The sequence below is a fragment of the Manis javanica genome, chromosome 13 (assembly GCF_040802235.1).
Source record: "Manis javanica isolate MJ-LG chromosome 13, MJ_LKY, whole genome shotgun sequence".
NCBI lineage: Eukaryota > Metazoa > Chordata > Mammalia > Pholidota > Manidae > Manis > Manis javanica.
Genome location: NC_133168.1, coordinates 67,037,572 through 67,058,610, shown reverse-complemented (window position 1 = coordinate 67,058,610; position 21,039 = coordinate 67,037,572). Strand labels below are relative to the sequence as shown.

The window sequence follows — 21,039 nt, the reverse complement described above, 5'->3', positions numbered from 1 at the left end:
AATATGTCCAAGGTCCCTCAGCTAGCAGGAGTCAGGGCTTATATTCAAACTCATATATACCTGATATCAGACTCTATGGTTCAACCACAACATCACTTCCCTAGTATAGATCAGACCTCAGGACTTTTCCAATATTGAGACCATTGGTGAAAGCTAGGTCCAAAAGAATATATTTCAGGTCAGTCTGGGTCTCACTCTCTTCCAGTCATCATCTTTTAGATCTGTTCCATAGTCTACAACAACTAACTTTAAAATAAATGACTTACCTACAAATCCTTCTTCACCAACCAGTTTCAGGGCAATTTTGTCAGCCAGCACTGAGGAGTTGCCGTGGGCGATGTTAGCAAAGGGGCCAGCATGCACAAATACAGGGGTCCCCTAGGGAAGTTGAGGGACAAATTAAAACCCCGAAAGACAAGCGCTGGGAGAGACTGCTGGGTAATTAAAGACTTTCCTAAGCCATTCAGATTTTAAGGATGCATATTTAATGCACAAATGCTCTCAAAGAAAGTTAGAACACCCTGACTCTCTCAAAAGACCAAATTTCCTGAGTATTCCACAACAGTGTTATTCTACATTTAATGTTGAGTTGGGGAAAAGGCTGAAAGAATCAGTTGTTTCCCACTATGTTAGCTGCCTCACTGACCATGAAATAAGCTATTTAATCTATTTCATATTATTCTGCATTGTATTTTTAAGAAGAATGGAATCATATCCTTGATGTCTAAGAGGCTTATTTAAATGTTTTTCTTTTAATTAGGAAATAAATTACTTCAAGAAAAATCTAAAATAAGCAAAAAACCCAATATAATCAATGAATTGTGGGAGTATGGCAGAGCAACTAATAAGGCTTAAAAGTTTATCATAGGCCATTTTCATAGTTAGAGTAATAAATTTGTTCCGATTTTTAAAAATTCTGTTGAGGTCTCTCTCACTGTTTGGCTGTCTTACATGTTAAAAATCAGGTTACTGAGACAATAAAAGTGAAGAAAAATTTCACTCCTGGTAAAATGCTTGAGTAATTCTTATAAAAAAGTAAAAGAAACCAAAATGAGGAAGTTATCAGAAACTTCAGATTTTAACACTTTAAACAAAATCTGTCAATAGATTCATCTATAATGCCATTTCTATACTTCTCCTTTACCAGTCAGAACACACTGTAGCACTATCTAAAATAATTTGTCCACATGCATTAAAATGTTCACATTTATTCAGAGCCCAGCCAGGGCCCCTGGGGTCTGTGTCTATGAAGCCATGGTCCACCTGTGAAAATACAGGCTGCCCTTTCACTGACATGGGGGAAGCCAGGGGCTGATGCAGGGGGCCAGGAGCCATGGGAAATTCCCAGGGACTATGATGGCCTGTGAGCTGAGCGTGTTTCAAAGATGAGAAAATTGAACAAAAGCAGGAAGAAAGGAAGTGAAACAAAAATCATCTCTGAGAATGAGAAAGACAGTTTACCAAAGCCACACTGTGAATTCTCTATTTATTCTTCCGAAGTCCTCAGAAGGGACGATAAAAGGGTCCTGATAAGGCCTTTGTATGGCCTTACCTATGTGAGAATAAATAAATAAAGCTGGGACGGTGACACCCAAATGTACATGCTTGCGGATATTTGTTATATACGTGTGTTTACGGTCTAGTTCTCTGCCTACCTTTCTATAAATTCTCACTTCTATCCAGATAAACCCTCTAAGTGCTCTGAAGAAAACACTGTCTAAAAGACCTTATTGTCTCCACCACCTCCGGACCTTGCCGGTCCTAGAATGTGGTTGCCTGTGGGAACCTGGCAGTTGGGAAAAGTTCAGTGGGGAAAACGTCAAGGCGCTGTCCTTGGTTGGGTGGCTAGCTTCACAACTCTACATCCTGCAACCCTCACTGTGGCCATCTGCCTGAGGAGCCCTGGACTCTGGTCTCCAGGGGGTCAGGGGACAGGATGTGTGGCTGGATCAGCATAAGCACATCACTATTACTGAGAAAACTCTCAGGACTGGGTCAGCAGCATTTTAATTTTAATTTAAAATTAAATTAAAGGCCACACAATGGGTTAATCACTAAAGTAGTATTAGACATGGTTTGGGGACTCCTAGTAATGAGTTTGGATGGCAGAATTTGTAGAACATCATTGCAGACATTCAAATACAGAGACACACATGCTCACACATTCAAGTGATGTCTGTAGCTACATGATACGGCACTGAATTAAATATTTTGTCTAAAAAAATTCTAAGACTAATCCAAAGATATAAAAACATTTATCATGAGTTTGGTATTTTGTTTTATATGCAGACCACTTAGGAAAGTAATGCAGGAACTATCTTGGCTTCTCATGATAATAAAGCTGTGGATATTCCCCACAATGGACTTTTTAAACACTTCATAAGATAACACTTCAATTACTCATCTGTTTGCCAGAGCTCTAAAAGAGCTTTGTCTAAAAGAATGTTCTATAACGTTGGAAATATTCTGTATCTGCCCAATCAATACAATAGCCACTATCTACATGTGGCTGCTGAGCACATAAAATCCAGCTAATAAGAAAAAAATTTTTCATGAAAAAATATGCAAATAGAAATGTAACTAGTATTACTGAAAAATTAAATTTAACTACTAATTTAAACTAGTTTAGATTGAAATAATGTGTGGCCAGTGGCTGCCATACTAGATAGTTCACATAGGTGTTTCTCTCAATACTACATATGGCTATCTTACGGTAAAATGTTAAGATCTTTCCATTTTGCTCTCTTGATTTTAAGTCTTCCATGGGGACATTCTTAGCCTGGCTACACCCAGGCCTGACCTCCCTGGCACTGTGGTTCACTTGGTCTGGGTGGTCAGGAGATTCGAATGTGCAGCCAGGGCTCAGAAGTACGGGTCTCCTGGCGAGCTGCAGCATGGTAACCCTTGCTAACTTGCTATGAGACTGACACTCAGGTGATTTCACAAATTCGCACTCAAACAGAGTCTGTACACTGATCCATGATTTTCAGATTACATGCCGATGGAGATTCCTAGTGTCACCGATTAGCCAGGTTAGTCTGGAATGACTATTGAGGACCCAGATAGCAGAGTTCGTTCATTCGTACATGTGGATATTTAACTGAATGCTCTGTTTATTTTTAAAACAATGCTCATGGTCTTTTCAAGTAGTGACAAAATGGCCTGGGCTTAAATGAAAAAAGACATAAATGTGGCTCAGTAAGAATTACTTAGGAGCAGCCCAGCCCACTAAATCATACCCCAAATGGAAACTAAACTTTTAGAATGGGATATATCTTAAAGGTACAATTGATTTTTTAATTTAAGAGAGATAATTATTTAAGACAATGAACTGATGACCCCTAATAATAATAATGTGTTCACTTTTGAGGGGGAAGTGTTATGAGGAAACAATATCATGCCTCTTAATCTAATTTTTTCTCACTCAGTTATTTAACAAATATGCATTTCTAGGTGCAATATAGTAAAAATGCTTAGTGTTCATTTAATTATTTAACAAATGTTTAGTGACTACCCGTCTGGGTGAGGCACTTTGTGGGAGCTGGGGATGCGGAGGTAAACCAGGCGAAAGGATCCTGCTCTTGGGGGGAGGCAAGAAGCCCTCAGATCCTGTTCTGGGTGTGTGGAGAACAAGAGGGTGGCAGGACAGGGTGACTGGGGCTGAGCTGGACTCAGCTCCTGGACACCCTCTCTGATATTTAAAGGATCTGAATCCTGAAGGATGGGAAGGAGCCCGATGCCTGTGACCAGGAGGTGTGTCCGGGGTGGTATCTGCATGGAGCAGGCCTGGGCAGGGAGAGGGTGAGGATGGGGGACGAGGGGGCTTGGGTGGAGCAGACCAGGCCACAGGAGGATGAGGGGAGACCACGCAAGAACTCTAAGCAGGAAGGTTAACAGGACCCGATTCGGGGTTTAGAGATCTCTGGCTGCTGACAGAGGAAGGGTTTTGGAAGATAGCGGACGGAACGCTGAGACAAACGGGGAGGCCGTGGCAGCGGGGCAGGTGGGAGGGGGGTCATGCTAGTGGGTGAGGCACGAAGAGAAGCAGACAGGTCAGGGACCCCTCAGGAGAATGTCTGTGCAGGCGCAGAGGCAGTGGGACAGGGAGGGGACCTCCAGGACGATTCCTAGGGTTTAGGCTCAAACCACGGACTAGATTTGGGGGAAGGAGCAAGCTGGGAGGAAGTCGCAGGTGGCTGGGAATCAAAGCGCCTGTTTATACATCGGTCTGAAAGGCCTGTCCCCTCCCGGTGGCTCCTGATATGCACACCTACCAGGCTGAGACTCTGAGGTCAGGAGATTCAGAGCAAGAGCCTGGGGGCCATCCAGAGGCTGATGCTGGGGGAGAGCATGGCTGGAGGTATGAGGGCTCAGACCATCCAACATTTACAGGCTGGGCTGAGAAGACAGCAAAGGAGATGGAGGGGAGGCCAGTGAGAAGGTCCAGCAGAGTGACGTGCCACGGACGTCAGAATCAGGGGCTCCAGAAGGAGAGTCAGCTGCATGAGACCCCACCGAGCAGTCACACAGATAAGGAAGGAGAAACCAAGACTCGGTCACATGGAGGGACAGGTGATCTTGACAGGAGCAGTCAGGAGAAGGGCGACTGGGAGAGGAGACGAGGTGAGAAAGAGGAGACCCCAGGAACAAAAAGCAACGTCCCACTGTGAGGGGAGCAGAAAAATGGCACAGTAGCTCGATGGATATATGGGGCCCCGGGAGGTTTTTGGAACTGTTTGTTTCCTTTTGAGATGGCTGTATCTGAGCATGTTTGCACACTGATGGAGTTATCAGGAGAGGAACTCAAGCCACGGGAGGCGGACGCCTGCCTAAAGGGTGCTCTCCCCTCCCCAGCTTGGAGCCCACCCCACTTTGGACCCTCAGCTCCATGTCTGCTGCAGTATTGTCTTGATCTGGCCCCCTGCTCTCTGCCAGAGCTCTTCGACTGTGAAGCGTATTGGGGCCCGAGCATTAGGGCCTTTGCACTAAATGCTACACTCTGCCCAGAAAGCTGTTCTTGAGATACATACATGGCTCAGTGTTTTGGTTTATTCACATCTCTCTTCAGGTGTCACCCTGAAGAGCGTCACTCTCATCAGACGCCACCCGGACACCCCCACATCACTCTGCCTCCTCATTCCCTCTTATTTTTCTTCTTCAGACCTTGCCACCAGCTGATGTATTAGGTATTGATTTATTTCTCTCCCCCACTAAAGTGCAAGCCCCAGGAGAACAGGGACTTTGCTGTTCACTGCTGTGTCCTAAGCACCTACTCAAGGCTTGCCAGTGTTCTGTGTAAAATAAATACTGAATCTTCATAATAACCCTGCTAAGTTAATTTCTGTTACTGTCATCATTTTACATGGGAGAAAACAGAGGCTGATATTATTTTAAAACTTGCCTGAGGTCACAATTATTAAAGGCAGTACATACACTTAAACTAAACTTCCTGTCAGCTGAATGAATGAATGGATGGGATGGTTATACTGCTTGTCTTTCTGCTATGTCTTCCTCCAATGTACATACCCTCTGGTCACCTCTACCTTTGTCCCACGACAGCTTGAGGACAAATAGCCCACTTGCACAACCGACAGTGTGTAGTTCTTCCCAGCTCTACTGTTCACTGACAGCCAGAAGGGAGCCTGAAATTGGTCATGGTGGGAATATTTACACTATGGATACTGGCAGATGCTACAAACCAGGGATTTCCCCCTGAGAGCTGGCTGTTAAAATACCAGTACACCGCTGCTTCCTCAATCCCCGATCTCCCACTTGCTTTTTTTGTCAGTCCAACTCATGTATGCCTCTCTGTCTGCACCCAAATCCTGGGACTTCATTAGATAGGAGGAAGGAATTAGACTATTACTGCCTCAAATGAGCAAGACCGGTGCCTAAAAAACTGGATTAAACTTGAGATATTTTGATAAGAAAATTTCAGTTGAATGAAGACAAGAGCAGGCTAATTCATACACAAAAACGACATTCTTATAAAAGTAAAGGAAAGCCCGCTTTCCTGGAAAATACACAGCAGCATTTACTAAGTGTTTTGCTTGAGTGAAACCAAAAAATCCCAAATCTAATGATAATGAGAAGTTAAGTTTAAAAAAGGCATCATATAAATGTGGCTACACAACTTTCTGAGGGATTAGACAGACCTTGAGTTTCTAAGTTTCTGTTCTGGTCAAGTAGTATTTCACTAGCCAAGATATTAATCCTATCAATGAATCTATAAAAACCTTTTAGCTTTTTTTGGATGGCTAAGGAGTTATTCTAATATTCCTTGCACGCTCACGTTGGCTGGAAATGTTCATGTCGCATGTGGCTGCACAAGCAATCCAATTAGGCACACTCTGTCAACAATTTCAATAAAAAGAAAATAGCTTACCTCTAGGGTCTGCATCAGATTTGGTTTTATTGCATCTTTCATCAAAACTGTCAGAGCACCTGTCACCCCCTAAAGGAGAGGAAAAAAGCACTTTATGAACAAGATCATCCACACAAGGGTAAATCTCTTAGCCATTTCTCACCAGCCTGCCTCCTAGGTGAGCATTTGTTCCCAGTCTGCTCTCACCTCTGAGCTGCAGGTGACACAACGCGGCTACCTCAAGCGAATGGATGCCAACCACGCTAAGGCAGGAAGAATGACAGGGGAATAGGAGTCATTGCATTTTTTTCACAATCTTCCTTGATGGTGTTGATAAGGCTTGCCATAAAGCAGAACTTTCAGGCTGCTGAAAAGTGTTTTCTGACAACTGGGGACATACTATTTTCATTACTAGAGATCTTATTGCCTGAAGAAATCAGATGAAGAACAAACACAAGGCTCTTCACAGAGCAGGAACGGGGAGAGGTAAAGGCGAAATGCCTGAGAAGCCCACACACATGGTTTCAAAGACCTTTTGCATTGAAAGGCTTTTCATTTTCTGCCTCTGATGCTATCTGTCTGCCCAGAATGAAGCTGATGCCCCTTGGATATAAAACACAGCTGCCTCCTTCCAATTCTATGACCTTTTGGGTCGAGCTCTCCCTATGCTGGAAAAGACAAGACAGGAAATAGCAGGGATGAGGTAAGGTGCCACAGAGGTGAGCTTTACAAACAGAAACCCCTCCACTTTTTCTAAAGACACTAGGCAAAGTGTCTTTCAACAAACTTGTCAGTTACAGGAAGACTGTAATATGAGCAAACACATGTGAACATAGCCCTGAAAAAATAAAAATGGCACCCAACAGATCCTAACGTATCAGGTGGTAAAGGCCAGAGCAACTTCATCTCTCCAGAATGCATTTGTTTACCACTTTCTTCCTCTACTTCTGTCACCAACAACATCGATATTTCTCTTCTGTGATCAATTTCTATTTCTGTAACATTTAAAAATTTAAGATTGATAAGAAAATCCAATTTACTTTCTGCTTTATTGTACAAAACATACATTGATAGGCATCCACATTTCCCCATGTCTTTGGCCACACTGGATACTCCCTGACTTTTAAGGTATAAAATGATATTTTATTTTAATTTGCATTATAAAGATTACTGTTTTCTTACTAAAAAAAATATACATTGTAAGAAATGTGACCTATTATAATATATTAAGATATTTTGTTGTGAAAGCAGCTGCCCAGGAAGAGCTCAAAGAAATCAAGTCTCTTTTCATAACAAAAGAGTAGCAGCCTGCCTACCTTTCTGTCTGCTATCCTTGTGTTTACTTCCCTGCCAAATAAACCTAGCTTACAAAACGAGAGGAAGGAACATGGACATTTCTGGTGGACTGTCCCGGGTAGGTCATGCCAGTGGCTGACGCTTCCGTGACACACCTCCTCTTGGGTGCTCCTTACACATGAACTGTTATCAAACCCATGCAAAGAAAATGTCACTGACAAGAGCAGCTCTGGGGCTGTCAGGTCCTCTGTAAGCTATGCCACCTGTTCCATATTCCAAGCCCACAGCGGGGAGAGCTTGGACATTCTCCCAGGGAATATCAGAATCACTGTCTTTTAAGAAACTTTTAGAGGCCATCTGTTCCAATTCTCATGGCAATACATAAAAAAAAATTTGGACTAAATAAAAAATGAGTTATAAAATAGTGAAAGGAAAGGGGGGGAAGTTCCTAAAAATCTTCCCTCAATTTTCTATGGAAAGCCTGTCTCCAACTGGAGGAAACATGATCTAAGAAATTAGGTACTTGCAAATAAACACAAAAGGGAACTCAAAAGGGTAAACTTTGAGGTTTTCTTGGGGATCTGAGATTTCTATCACACACACACACACACACACAAAATATGTTTAGGGAAGTAATAATTATGGGTTAAGTTTCAAACTAATCCTGACACAAATTTTTGATACCTGAGATTAAGAGGATTCAGAAAAATATAATTATACAGAAACTGTAACATGCTCATTTATGTAGAAACATCATGATGTTGATAATTTTTAAATAGAAGAACATTTACAGACCTGAACTGGGGTTTCTTCTTCAAGCTTTATACTAAGCACTCCATGGGCTACTGATAAAAACATGGCTATTTAATTTACTTGAGAAGATCTCTGAGATGAGTCCGTCAGATTTGTATCTTTAAACGTAGCCAAAAAGTAATCAAGACATTTTGGCAAAAGCTTCAAATTACATCTAAACCCTTGGAATTAATAAAATATTAATTTGTCTTTCCTCTTGCACGACTGTTTCTCAATCATCATTGTGTGCATTTTAGATTCCATTATGGTATGCGACTCGATATGCAGGAAAGTAAGCTTAAAGTCAGAGTGGTGGTGGTCCGATAGGCCAGTGCCATCCCTAAGCACTTATGGACACATATAAGCAAGTGAAATAAGCTATAGAACTGACGGAGTTTAAGTGGTTGTTAAGAAGAAGAAAAAAGATTAGCGTGCCAAATTAGAATAAGCTTACATTAAGAAAGCAGTGATGTGCCAGGACACCACGAAAGCTTCACAGAAAGCATCATTCCACTCAGAAGGGAGCTGGATAGTAAGACTGATTGATGATAACGTGGAGATCTGATTTAATCATGTGAAACCCAAATCTCAGGCACAAAATGGAAAGAAGCCAGGATGCCAAGGAAGCAGGCGGCTGCCAAAAATGTGCCAATTTTCTCTCCCTTTTTGTGAAGATGGAGCCACTTAGCTCTTATTTCTTTGAAAGATGACTTGTCTTCAATTCAAAGCAGACATAGATGGCACTTTTCAAAAAAGCCAAGGGCTATAGAAGGATGACATCACCCAGGCAGAGCAGGGACTGGGGATCGACAAGAATAAAAAGCTCATGGAATACACTTCATGTGCTTCAGCTGCAGCCAGGTACAAACACAATGTAGATGCCCAGGAGAACAGGATGAAGCTGTGAGGTCAGGCTTGTAGGTGGAAACGTGTGTGTAGAAATTCTCTGACCTTTCATTACATACAGTTAGGAAGAGGACCTCATCCTGCTGATCAGAACAGAGACACAGGGAGGTCCACAGTGCCGCTGAGGCGGGCACACTCACCAAATCCTCTGCTGTCACGGGCTGCCCATTTTTGTCACTGGCCACCACCATTCTTCCCAGCCGCTCCTTCATGTCCGTAAGGCTGTCAGTCAGCGCCAGCACTGCCATGATCTCGCTGGCCACCGCGATGTCAAACTGTGCCTGAAACAATGAAAGCAAAGATACTGGTCAGCTCAAGGCCAGCTGGATGGCCGTTTCCACAAGGAGCTGTATTTCAGCAAGTAAGTTCTCACAGGCCTGGGGGTGCAGTGGTTGGGTGTGTGTGTGTCTATCCCCAGTGGGCCGTCCTCGCATCCACAAGTTTTCAGAGGGTCTGGAGCACACACCATCCTGTGCTTGCTGCTTGCTGGGAGTCCTCCAGCAAGTGGCCATGTTCTTCTTTGATGTGCTCTGCTGAGCAGGCCTCGGACTGCTAGGCCCCCACTATGCCCGTGCATGGTACTATGTGGTTTGCTTCCATGGCATATCTCAGACTTGTGACTGATGGTTAATGTGATTATCTGTTCAGTGTATGTCTCCATTACTAAAAGTCCCAGCATGAAGGTAGTAACTGCGTGGGGAGGATTCACTCCAACTTCCTCAGCTTGGAGGACCAAGTAGGAGACCCAATAGGGGCACTAAACGTATGAGCTAAATAAATGAATGGCCTGACTCTCCCCACTGTTACTCACTGGTGTATCAAGGGGGCTGTATTTGTCTGTCCAGCAAAGATTTGAGGAGCAGACAGGTAAGAAGATGGTTCTGGGGCCAGTTTCCCAGACTTAGGGTTCAGCCCTGTAGCGTGGACAGTCCAACATGTGTAAGCCACCAAGTCAAGGGGTGTCACTGAATTACTTTCCAGCTATCCACGAGTGCTCGGCCACATCAGATCCTGAATGTCCAGCAATGAATGCTGGAGAGTAGCCACTTTCTGCAAAATGCTTCTGAGCCTTCCTAGGCACCCCCACTGGCTCTGACTCCAGGCTGTACACAGTCCAGCAGGAACTAAAGGACAAACATGGGACATGCTTTCCTTCTCCTAATTCAGCCACTGGACAAAACACTTCATTATGTGCTGCCTAAATTCTCTTCTTCCCAAGGGGCACGTGAGCCAACAACATAGAGAGAAACGGCTGTGCACTGGTGGGAGTCATCTTACAAGACATTCTATTGTCCATTTCCATCTCTGACAAGAAAGGAAATGAAGGAAATAAGGAGCTCTCTGACTATTTCCTGGTTGAGATTTTGTTAGTCATTGATTTAGTGAAAAAATACTACCTGAAAGTCAAATACTACTATACTCAATTATTACATTCTCAATATAACCCACTGGAAGCATAAGTGAGTTTTCATTTTACGGTATTTAGAATTCTCCGTATCACCACACTGCTGGTAAACTGTATATTAAAAAATGACTGAAAACACAGACTTTCTATATAAAACATTAGAGAGAATATCAAAATATTAACTGCAAATAATAAGTAGAATTTATAGTAAGTTCATTTGTGATCATTATAATTTCAAAATTTTGCATCTTGAGTAACATCAAAAATGAAACAAATTGGGTCAATTTAAAGATCATTCTTGTTTCATTTACTGAAAGATGTACCTATTACATGGCTGATCATTCTGTTTTGCAAATGAAATGCTTCAAAATCATAAAGGTATAAATGAGATTACTTTTACGGTTTATCACAAATTTAAACAAAGGACAATATACAGTGTTGGCAAGGATGTAAAGTGACCTGGCTTTTCTGGACAGTAATATGGAAATATATATCAGCATTTGAAATCTGCATACTCTTTTGATTCTGCAATTATGAATCTGGAAATTTGTCCTAAGGATATCATCAGACAAGAATATGTGTGCATGTTCCTACAGCTTACTCATAATAGCCCAGCACTGCAAATACCCTACATGTCCATTAACAGGGAGCTAACTGGTTGAATTGATTATGCTACAGCCACAAGATATTACATAGCCATTTAAAAATGATGATATGGATCTACCTTCTTGACATAAAAGATATCCTGAATAAAAGCTTACAGCTAAAAAATGTAGTTACAGCTCTTAAATATAAGCCCTTTTGATTTAAAAAAAATATATGCATAAAGCAACACAAGATATAACTTTGGGCAAGTTACTTGACACACCCACTTTCTCATTAGTGAACCACAGTTACAACCTAAGTCTGCTAATGTGTGTGATGGGCCTACCAATACAAGGCACTCAGAGGGCACTCAAGTCATAGCCATTACAAATCTCCCATCTCTCCGGTGCCTAGTTACGGTATAAAAATAAGCAAAGAAAATGTGAAGAGCCTTATTTACTACCCCCTTTCTTTCTCAATCCTCTTTCCAGAAGTAACTAATGTCAGAAGTTGGTGTATATTTTTTCAACTTCCATTTTATGCATTTACATACATACATGAACATGTATACTAGCTTTTTCTTAACATGAACAGGATTATGCATATGTATTTCATTTCAAATTTTTAAATGTGTAAACTGCTTTTTTTGATCTTTGCATTTTACTCTCGGTATAAGAGCTCTGTCTGTTGCTCCTCTATACACGCCTCATTCTTTTCAACAGCCACATTTATCCGTGCTGTGCAAGGATGTGTCAAAGGTAGGTAGCCAACCCTACTGATGGGCATTGGATTATTTGAAATTTCTATCATTACAAATAATGCCGCAATTAATATCCTCATGCTTAGGTTTTGTCTTTTTTTTGCACAAGAGCAAATATTCCTCATCTTCCTTTTTTTCTTAACATCTTTAGTCTAAGTTGGAATTTTTGGGTCATAACAAATTTTAATACTGACAAACTGTCATCTAAGAGGCTTTACCAATTTATACTCCAACTAACACCATATGAAAGTTTATATTTCTTTGTATCATCACTAACATTTAATATACGTTTATGTTTTGGAAGTTCACAGGTAAATAGTACTTCATTATCATTGTTTTAATTTGCAGTTTTATGATTGTCATATTATTTATTTTGTAAATTGTCTTTTACTTATCCTATTATTTATTTATTCAATACCTAATATTACTATGTAACAAAGTTCTATGCATGGAGGATACAGCACTGAACAATACAAAATTCCTGTGCTTAAGAGACTGAATATTACAATAAAAGTGATTCTTTTTTCACTAATAAAAACTTAACAATGTAAGATAAACTTAAAACTGTCTTAAAATGTAATGTTTATTATACTTAAAAAAATTTAGAGGCTTGCTTTGCCTGGCTAAAAAATCATGGAATAAATTTATGTTCCTTAAGCACTATTGTTCCACATCAGAGACCTATTAAAATAAAGTTGGATATCATAATTTATCTTCCACATTTCCTGCACTTGGGTAATAAGACCTTATCCTTAAAAACTGCTCAGGCTGTTAAGCTAAATAACTAGGTGTTTGTTCTCTGGCTTGTGAAATTTGAGGGATGTGTCTGAGACTTTCACTGTTGGGTTGTTAGGCAGATGTATATGAACTTGGCAGGTCTGCAATAAAATAAGAATTTATATCAAGGGATAGATACCCTGAGTGGCTCTCCCCGGAACACAACTAAAATCACACAGGAAAAGGATGAGAACGTCACATTGGAGCCTTTCTGCCTCCAGATGCTCTCCTAGTCCTGCTGAGGGGCTGGGCACACCTTGAACTGGGAGACCCACTGGCCACAGCAGGTGGAAGAACAAGAAGAGAAAAGCAGAGAACCAGTTTCCTGGCCTGTGTAAACCCAGGCCGGTAAGCAGAGACACTCCCTTGGAGAAATGCCACCTACCTGCCGGGAACATCCCTTCTCTGTGTTTGCCTGCCCAATCGTTATTTTTCGCAGAAATCGGTCATTTGTATCCAATACTGAAAGAGAAGAGAATGGATTATTCAGTCAAGTATGGCCTAGCACTGTTCTAAGTGCCAGGGAAGGGTGCAGACAAGAGACAAGGTCTGGCTTCTCTGGAGCTGACACTTCAGTGGGTGGACACAGAGGAGAATCATATAAAACACGAAACTATAAAGGAGGTGATACGATAGAGTGTGTCAGGGTGGTCGTGGGAGTGGGGTACCATTTCTGACCAGCCAGTAAGAAAATCATTTCTGACTGCTTAGTCCTGAAACCTGAGTCACAGGAAGTCAATTAAGTTTCTCAAAAGGTTAAACATCAAACAACCATATGACCCAGCAATTCCACTCCTGGGTATATATCCAGTAGAATGGAAAGCAGGGACTTGAACAGGTATTGGCACACCCATGTTCACAACAGCCAAAAGGTATAAATAACCAAGTGACATCCATTAACAGATGAATGGATAAATAAAACGTGGTACACACATACAGTGGAATATCATACAGCCAAAAATAAACAAAGGGGGGATGAATCTTGATATACGCTACAACATGGAAAGACGTTGAAGATATTATACATAGTGAAATTACCCAGGTACAGAGGGACAAATTATGAGTCCACTTGTCTGAGGCACCTGGGATAGGCAAATTCACGGTGACAAAAAGTAGAACAGTGGCTCCCAGGGGCTGGCGGGAGAGGTGGTGTTAATATTTAAAGTTTCTGTTTGGTACAGAAAGTAGTGATGGCATGACCACTGTAAGCCTTGTAGATATATTTAATGCCGTGGATTGCATACTTATGAATGACTAACATGATAAGTATGTATATTTACCACAATAAAAAAATAACAAAATAAAGTAATATTGGGGAAAAAAGAAGTCAGTTGTGAAGATAGCAGGAACCAATTCACTTTCCTTTTTTTCCCTTGGCTGGTTGGAACTGCACTCCTCTATATTTCTTTGTGAAAATGACATTTGGTTTAGTGAAAATTTACAATGCCAAGAAACAAAGCCAGCAGGACAGAGACTTACAATTTATGTGGCTTCACACAACAAGCTGTCCACATGGACAACTTAGATCCGATTCACTAAATGCATGATACGATGCTGATGAAAACGGTGACAAGAATTATGTGTCTGGGGATTCAAAGCCTCTGCAGGAGGGAACACGGTAGCCTTGCTTTCACATACAGAGCCCTGGTGGACCTGTCCAGCTCTGTTGCTGCCAATCACTTTCTCTGCCTACAAGATGCTTCCTCGCACATACATTCACACATCTGTACACACTCAGACATACTAACACTCGTCAAACATGTATAAACCTTCTTTATGATTTTAAGACATAAGCAAAATATATAGAGCAAAAGGAATGCTTCATAAGCAAAGCTGAAGGAACAAAATGGGAGCACTCACAGACTCCAAGAAGGAACTAGCGGTTGCCAAAGGGGAAGGGCATGGGGGGGCGGGTGGGAGGGAGGGAGAAGGGGGCTGAGGGGTATTATGTTTAGTACACATGGTGTGGGAGATCATGGGGAGAACAGTGTAGCACAGAGAAGGGACATAGTGGATCTGTGGCATCTTGCTGCACTGATGGACAGTGACTGCATTTGGGTATGGGTGGGGACTTGATAATATGGGTAAATGTAGTAACCACACTGTTTTTTCATGTGAAACCTTCATTAAGAGTGTATATTAATCATACCTTAATAAAAATTTAAATAAATAAATAAACAAATAAATAAATAAAATAAACACATTAAAAAAAAAGGAATGCTTCATATTATCACTAGCTAGTACTTACTCTCAAGACCTGTGGTGCAGAGCCATTCAAAGACGTTTCCTACTCTAACAAAAAATCTTGGCACACAAATGATGTGATGTTTTTATTACAACTTCAGCCGTTTTTTACTTAGCAAAGGGAACATAAATCAAAAAAAAGGTAGCAAGATCAACTATAATCAGTGGCAACAAAGCCCACCTGTGCATTTAACCTGTGCTGGCCTCACAACCCACCAAACTTCTGAGGTTCAGGGAAAGAGACGTGTGACTGTGTCAGTGATACCTAAGACAAGGAAGAGTGGGAAGGAATGGAAGACCAAATTCCCCCACACGGAAAGTAACCCTAAGTAAGTAAGCCAGGAATACGAAATTCCCGGCCTCTAAATGATACAGATAAAGGTGGAATGAGGAACATATTTATTCATTCCAGGAATATTTATTGAGAGCCAATTTTGTGGCAGGTCCCATTAGCTGTACAGGAGTACAAAGATACACAAGACATTGGTCTCTGATCTAAGGCATTAGGTGGCAAATGGGAGATAGGAGACTTCAAGCATGTGTGCAAGGGGAGAAATCAGCTTTTTTATTCTTTGCCCTACATGGTCCCTTTAGCACTGTAGTGCTGACTATGTTTTGAGAAATATCCAGAGTGGGCCTAATGGCTTATTAAATAACCCGTAGCAGCTCAGGGTCTGCGCAGGCTAAAGTCCTACAACAGGGGCAGGTCCACTATTTTGGCTTCAGTGGAAGAATTGTAACAATTCCCTGCAATGTTGTCGGGGCAGTGCTGAGAATGAGTAACCCGATGTCAGCTCACTGAGGATGATGGAGGTTTGTGGGACGTCAGTCTGACAGCCAGGAGATGGACAGACACACCAACGAGATAAGGGAGAAGACCGACTGCTTCTCCACCTGCCTGGGGCATGGGGGTCCCAATGCTCAGAGAAGAAGGGGCTCCTGGTCCTCAAGGAACAACAAAATAGCTCGATGGCTACTGTTCGGGCTTAGTTAAATATTTCTGGAATAGTCTATTGACTTCTAATTCCACCCTGTTACCAGGAACACAAGACCTTTAAGCTTCTGATATGAGGCATAGAATGAATGAACCTCAGTTAGACTTCTTATGCAGGCTGAAAGGGAAGAGGTGACCATTAAATATGGGACACTCCTATGATCTAAGAAGAGGTTTTCAGCCCCATGTGTTCCCTAAGTATCCCCTCTCTGGTTATCAAATCACTTAAGGACTCGATCTCATTACAAGGGGTACACTATCTCTAGGCCTGAGCCCATACTGCCTTAAGAAAAACTCTACATTAAATGTCTTTAATTCATGTGATGCACAGTCCCATTTTTATATTAATTCATGGGAATAAGAGCCAAACTACTTATCAAATGCCAGTCCCAACTCCTCTGACCTAGGTGGCTTGTCTATAGCAATAACATTCCCTTCACTCTAGTGCCCTAAACAGTAATATAATTCTGGTATTTACTTTGAATAATTTTTTAGAGTTGTCACTTCTATGCAAATTGATTCACAACCACAGAATGCCTCAGTCCTTTCTGCCCTCTCAGAGAGAAACCAATCGGCACACTAGCCCTGGAGATGAGGGAATATGCAGCCTCTCTCTTCCAAGACCCACTGGACGGAGTCACCGCCGGTTTCTGAAGGACGCCTCAGCTAGAACCACAAGGAAGATGGGAAAAATGCCCACCCTGTACAAGTTTCTCTGTCGTCATAGCCACACATATTGGTTTAAATACACTAATTTCTACCTGCATGATTTTTCTTTCACAAGTAAACTTCTGAAAATGTTTTAAAGGGTAAAAAAAAGTCACTATGTGTTTTGGATAAAACGGTTTGTAACAATCTTCCTAGTTATTAATTAGCAGGCTCCCCCAAAAAATGCTGAAAATAATCATTTCAGTTACTAAGAATGATGTTGGTCTGTTCAACAGAAAAGGCACTCTTAAATAAACCGTGATTCATCCACAAGGAATATTCTAGAGCTATTTAAAATTACCATTACAAGAAAGAGCTACCAAAGTGGAACACTTGGTATTATAACATTTGGTATTGGCTTATTATGATATACATAAAGATAGTAGGATATGAAATTGTGTCACCTAAATTATAATTAAGAGCTATACACAAAATCCAGATGCACAAAGAAACTGAGCAGTAGTTTTGTTAGAATATAGCAAGGTGTTTCTTATTCTTTTAGATATTGCCAAAATCTTTATAATGTTATTACTTGTATAACAAACAATTTTTTTAAAAAATTTCAAAAAGATCTTACTCTCCATTAATTTGGGAGACTAAAGTCACACACAGAAACTATATCATACAACTATTGCCACAGTGGCATCTACTGATTATTTGAGTGGTACTTTAGAGTTTGGAAAATACTCAGGTTACAGTGCAGTGTGCAAGGGGAGGCTGGTATTATTTCTCCAGTTCACAGATAAGGAAATTGAGTAAGGTGCTTGGTTAAAACTTGCACAGCTCATAAATGGTAGAGCCAAGATTCAGTCTCTGGGCTTTGTCTCTCCACTTCATGTTTTGTGGGAAAACAGTGAAACTGTAATGGATCCATTGAATGGATTCCTACAAGTGCAGCTTCTCGAAGGGGTGGACCTGGTCTGGTCTGGCGGGGCCTAGGCAGGGACTGCCAAGCACAGGCAGACAGAAGGATGAAGGTAGGCCCACCTGCCTGAAAACCAGACAGGGAGCAAAAGTGGATGGCACCACACCAAAGCGATCCTTAGACCCAAGCTCTGAGATGGCAGCTTTACCCTACACAGAATGGAGTCTTCTGAGCAAGAAGTGACAGGACAACAGCTCCACAGTATAAACCTGCTGAACTGGGGGATGGAAACGGAGACAAGAATATCTATTAGCAGTAAGGGCACTAAATCTGGCATCTGATAAAATGTCGTGCAAGTGGGTAGGCAGCTCTGAGAAGAACAATACAGGAAGGATGGGGGAATATGCACCATCTAAGCCTTCAGGAGCACCTTAGGTCTCACCAGGTGCTGTTACCAATTCCTGTTAGCGTATATTGTCAGTTCAGTCTCCAGCTCCATGAGAGGTGGCCCAGAACATGTACTCAGCCTGCTCAGGGTCATGCAGTAGGTTAGTGGTGGGGTGCAGACACACAGGCAAGGCTCCGGACCTAAGGTATAGTGCTTGTACCCACAGTCCCCCCTTGCAGAGGGCAGTGTATGAGAACAGAGGGGACATCATGGCTCAGAGAGAATTGGGAGGTCGGTCAGGATGGAGATATTGGGGAGTCCCTCCATGCTGCACTGGAAGTGTTACGGGGATTTTTACTAAGTGACTGGAAGCACATACTATACTCAGAGAAAAAACTCAGCCCTGAGAATACAAACTTAAGAGCTGCTTAGAGCTAGTGGTATGGAAACAGAAGACCTTAGGGCAGTGGGTAGAAAAGGCAGCAGGATAAAAAAGGGGAGACAGACATTTTGTTTATTCTTTTAATACAGGAAACGAGGCCATAGAAGAGAGAAACGAGGAGAAAATTCAGTAATTCTCCTCGGAAACGTGGGAGAGGGAGGTGTGGATGGGACTGAGCCCAGATGGAGCAGTTGGTTTAAGAGGCACACCTTTTCTCTTAAATAGGAGGAAAGGATGAGAGCAGAGGAGAGGATGGTAAAACACCAGTGACGGAAATACATGCAGGGATCATGAAACACAGGCTGGGAGGATGAGGGGGAGAAATAAAACATGCATTTGGGAGACTCCTGACTGCAGGCCATCCTCCCAGCCGGCAATGAGCACCTACCTCGCTGCCATGTGATGGTGGAGGGGTCGATGCAGAGGCGGGCGAATTTATTTATTTCTTCTTCCGTCAGTGAGTTTGGGTCTGTCTTATTTATTCCTAGTTTCTAATGATTAAGGAGAAGAAATGTGATGTTTTAGAAGGAACAAAAAGCAAAATATAAACCTACTTCTTTTATTTGCCCCATGACTAGTAAAGCCTTTTCAAAAAGTAAACTGAACTTTGTAAATTAGGTTAGGCCAGTTCATCAATTAATGCCTAAGTCCATATATCTCTAAATGGAAGACATTGATATTTGTAATTTAGCCTTAAGATGGGAGATCTGCAATGGAGCATGGTGGGCAGTACACAAGCCTTGCTGGCATTTCAGCCTGAGGCTCTCAGGGCTGCTGACACAGCCACTGCATGCTGTTCCAGATGGGACACAAATGCTGTGCATGAAGCTGAGACTCCAGTTCATTAGTTCTTTCCAAATACAAATACCAGTAATTCCAGGCAAGTTTATATCTCTATTTTCAGAACAAGTTATTTCTAATTCACTAAGAAAAAAAAACCATTAAAACTTTTAATCCATCTGTTTCTGTCAAAGGAACATTCTAAGAAAGTGGTTTTTAATGAAGTAGAAGAAAATAATCAGAGAATACAAACAGAAACAGAAACTATGCATGTAGCTACTGAGCAAAGTACATTGTGCATTATTCTCAACAAACAGAACTTGGTTCTGTAAGAAGCATGGGGTGAATTTTTGATATGAATTATTACCAACCAGTGGCTGTCAAATATACCATTAAAGTTAGGGTTCAGCCTCTCTGAAGAACAGCAAGGGGAAATCAGTGTGATTAGTAGAGGAGCAGCAAATAGCAACAGAAAATGATAACATGGATAATAGTTATGACCGCTTCAAGTACAATCTTGGTATCTTGCTGTAACAAAAACTGAGATGCATAAATTTCAAAGGCTGCATCTTATTTCCTAGAAATTTAAGAAATTTCATGAAAGAGAAGTGTCTCGGAAATTCTCATTTGTTAGTTGACTAGGGTGCTCAAATCAGCAAAGCAACCCTCTCATTTCAGAGAGGGAAGAAATGGAGACCTAAAAAGGCGAACGCATTTGTCCACTGACTCTTGGTGCATGACCCAGGTCTCAGGCCTCTAGTTCATTGTACTATCTCTACTATATTGTTCTGTCTCTTTGGAGTTTCACACCTGAAAGAGTATCTTTTTACAAAAACCCAAATCAAGTTCAAAATTTCTGGCTTTGATAAATATTCTGACTTGTCTCTGCGATATTTCTTTATAAAGAACTGCAAACTGTAAACTTACTTTCAGCCGAGCAAGTTGAATTTTTGAAAACTCTCGAGCGCCATTCACTAAAGGAACCAGTCGATTATACAGAGCCTAAAAACACAAAACAAAGAGAAAACCCCACTACAGTATGAGGACCAACCAGGAACTTGGACAATTTACAGGATACAACAAAATTAATTACATTTATAACCAAACTATTTAGATTAGAGGCCCTATTACTTGGCTAATACAAACAATGTACACTTAAGTTCTGTCATTTTAGTAAATCTGACTAGATCTGAAATACTGTGCATTGCAAAGAATCTGCACAAGCATACACATCTTGAACTATATAGTCTTACAACTTTCAAATTAATATTTACCTGGATTTAGCTTCAAAAACTCACTAGGGAGTTACTTTAATTGGAGGCAGTCAGGGCCCTTGTTAAACAGGCCACAAAGTCCCACTTTCATCCATGTCCTATGTCCATCAGGAGCCAGCACCTGGTACTCTGTCCCCTTCAGGTGTGTGATTTACCTCTCATACTCCATGCATTGAAGCTCCCCAAGGGGATCTGACCTCTTAACAGCACATCTTAAATGGCTGCATATAACATTACAGTCTTAAAAAGGTAACTAGTGGTTACCAAAGGGGAAAGGTTTGAGAGGGAGGGTGGGGAGGGAGGGAGAAGGGGACTGAGGGGTATTATGCTTAGTACACATGGTGTGGGGGATCACAGGGAGAACAGTGTAGCACAGAGAAGGGACATAGTGGACCTCTGGCAACTTGCTGCACTGATGGACAGTGACTGCATTGGGGTATGGGTGGGGACTTGATAATA

At 41.6% G+C, this 21,039-nt stretch overlaps 1 protein-coding gene across 2 annotated transcripts in view; it reads right to left on the bottom strand.

Moving 5' to 3' along the window:
- The window catches only part of MTHFD1L (methylenetetrahydrofolate dehydrogenase (NADP+ dependent) 1 like), a 164,690-nt gene that overhangs the window by 93,555 nt on the left and 50,096 nt on the right, over positions 1 to 21,039 (bottom strand). For both annotated transcript variants that reach the window (XR_012124317.1, XM_073219755.1), the window contains exons 15-20: positions 20,234 to 20,308; positions 18,915 to 19,017; positions 13,271 to 13,347; positions 9,499 to 9,639; positions 6,386 to 6,454; positions 267 to 378 (exon numbers count right to left, since the gene is read on the bottom strand). Coding sequence is in view for 1 of the 2 variants with exons in the window: in XM_073219755.1 (XP_073075856.1) it covers positions 267 to 378; positions 6,386 to 6,454; positions 9,499 to 9,639; positions 13,271 to 13,347; positions 18,915 to 19,017; positions 20,234 to 20,308 (577 nt within the window). In the remaining variant the exon portion in view is untranslated. The remainder of the gene's footprint in view (positions 1 to 266; positions 379 to 6,385; positions 6,455 to 9,498; positions 9,640 to 13,270; positions 13,348 to 18,914; positions 19,018 to 20,233; positions 20,309 to 21,039) is intronic.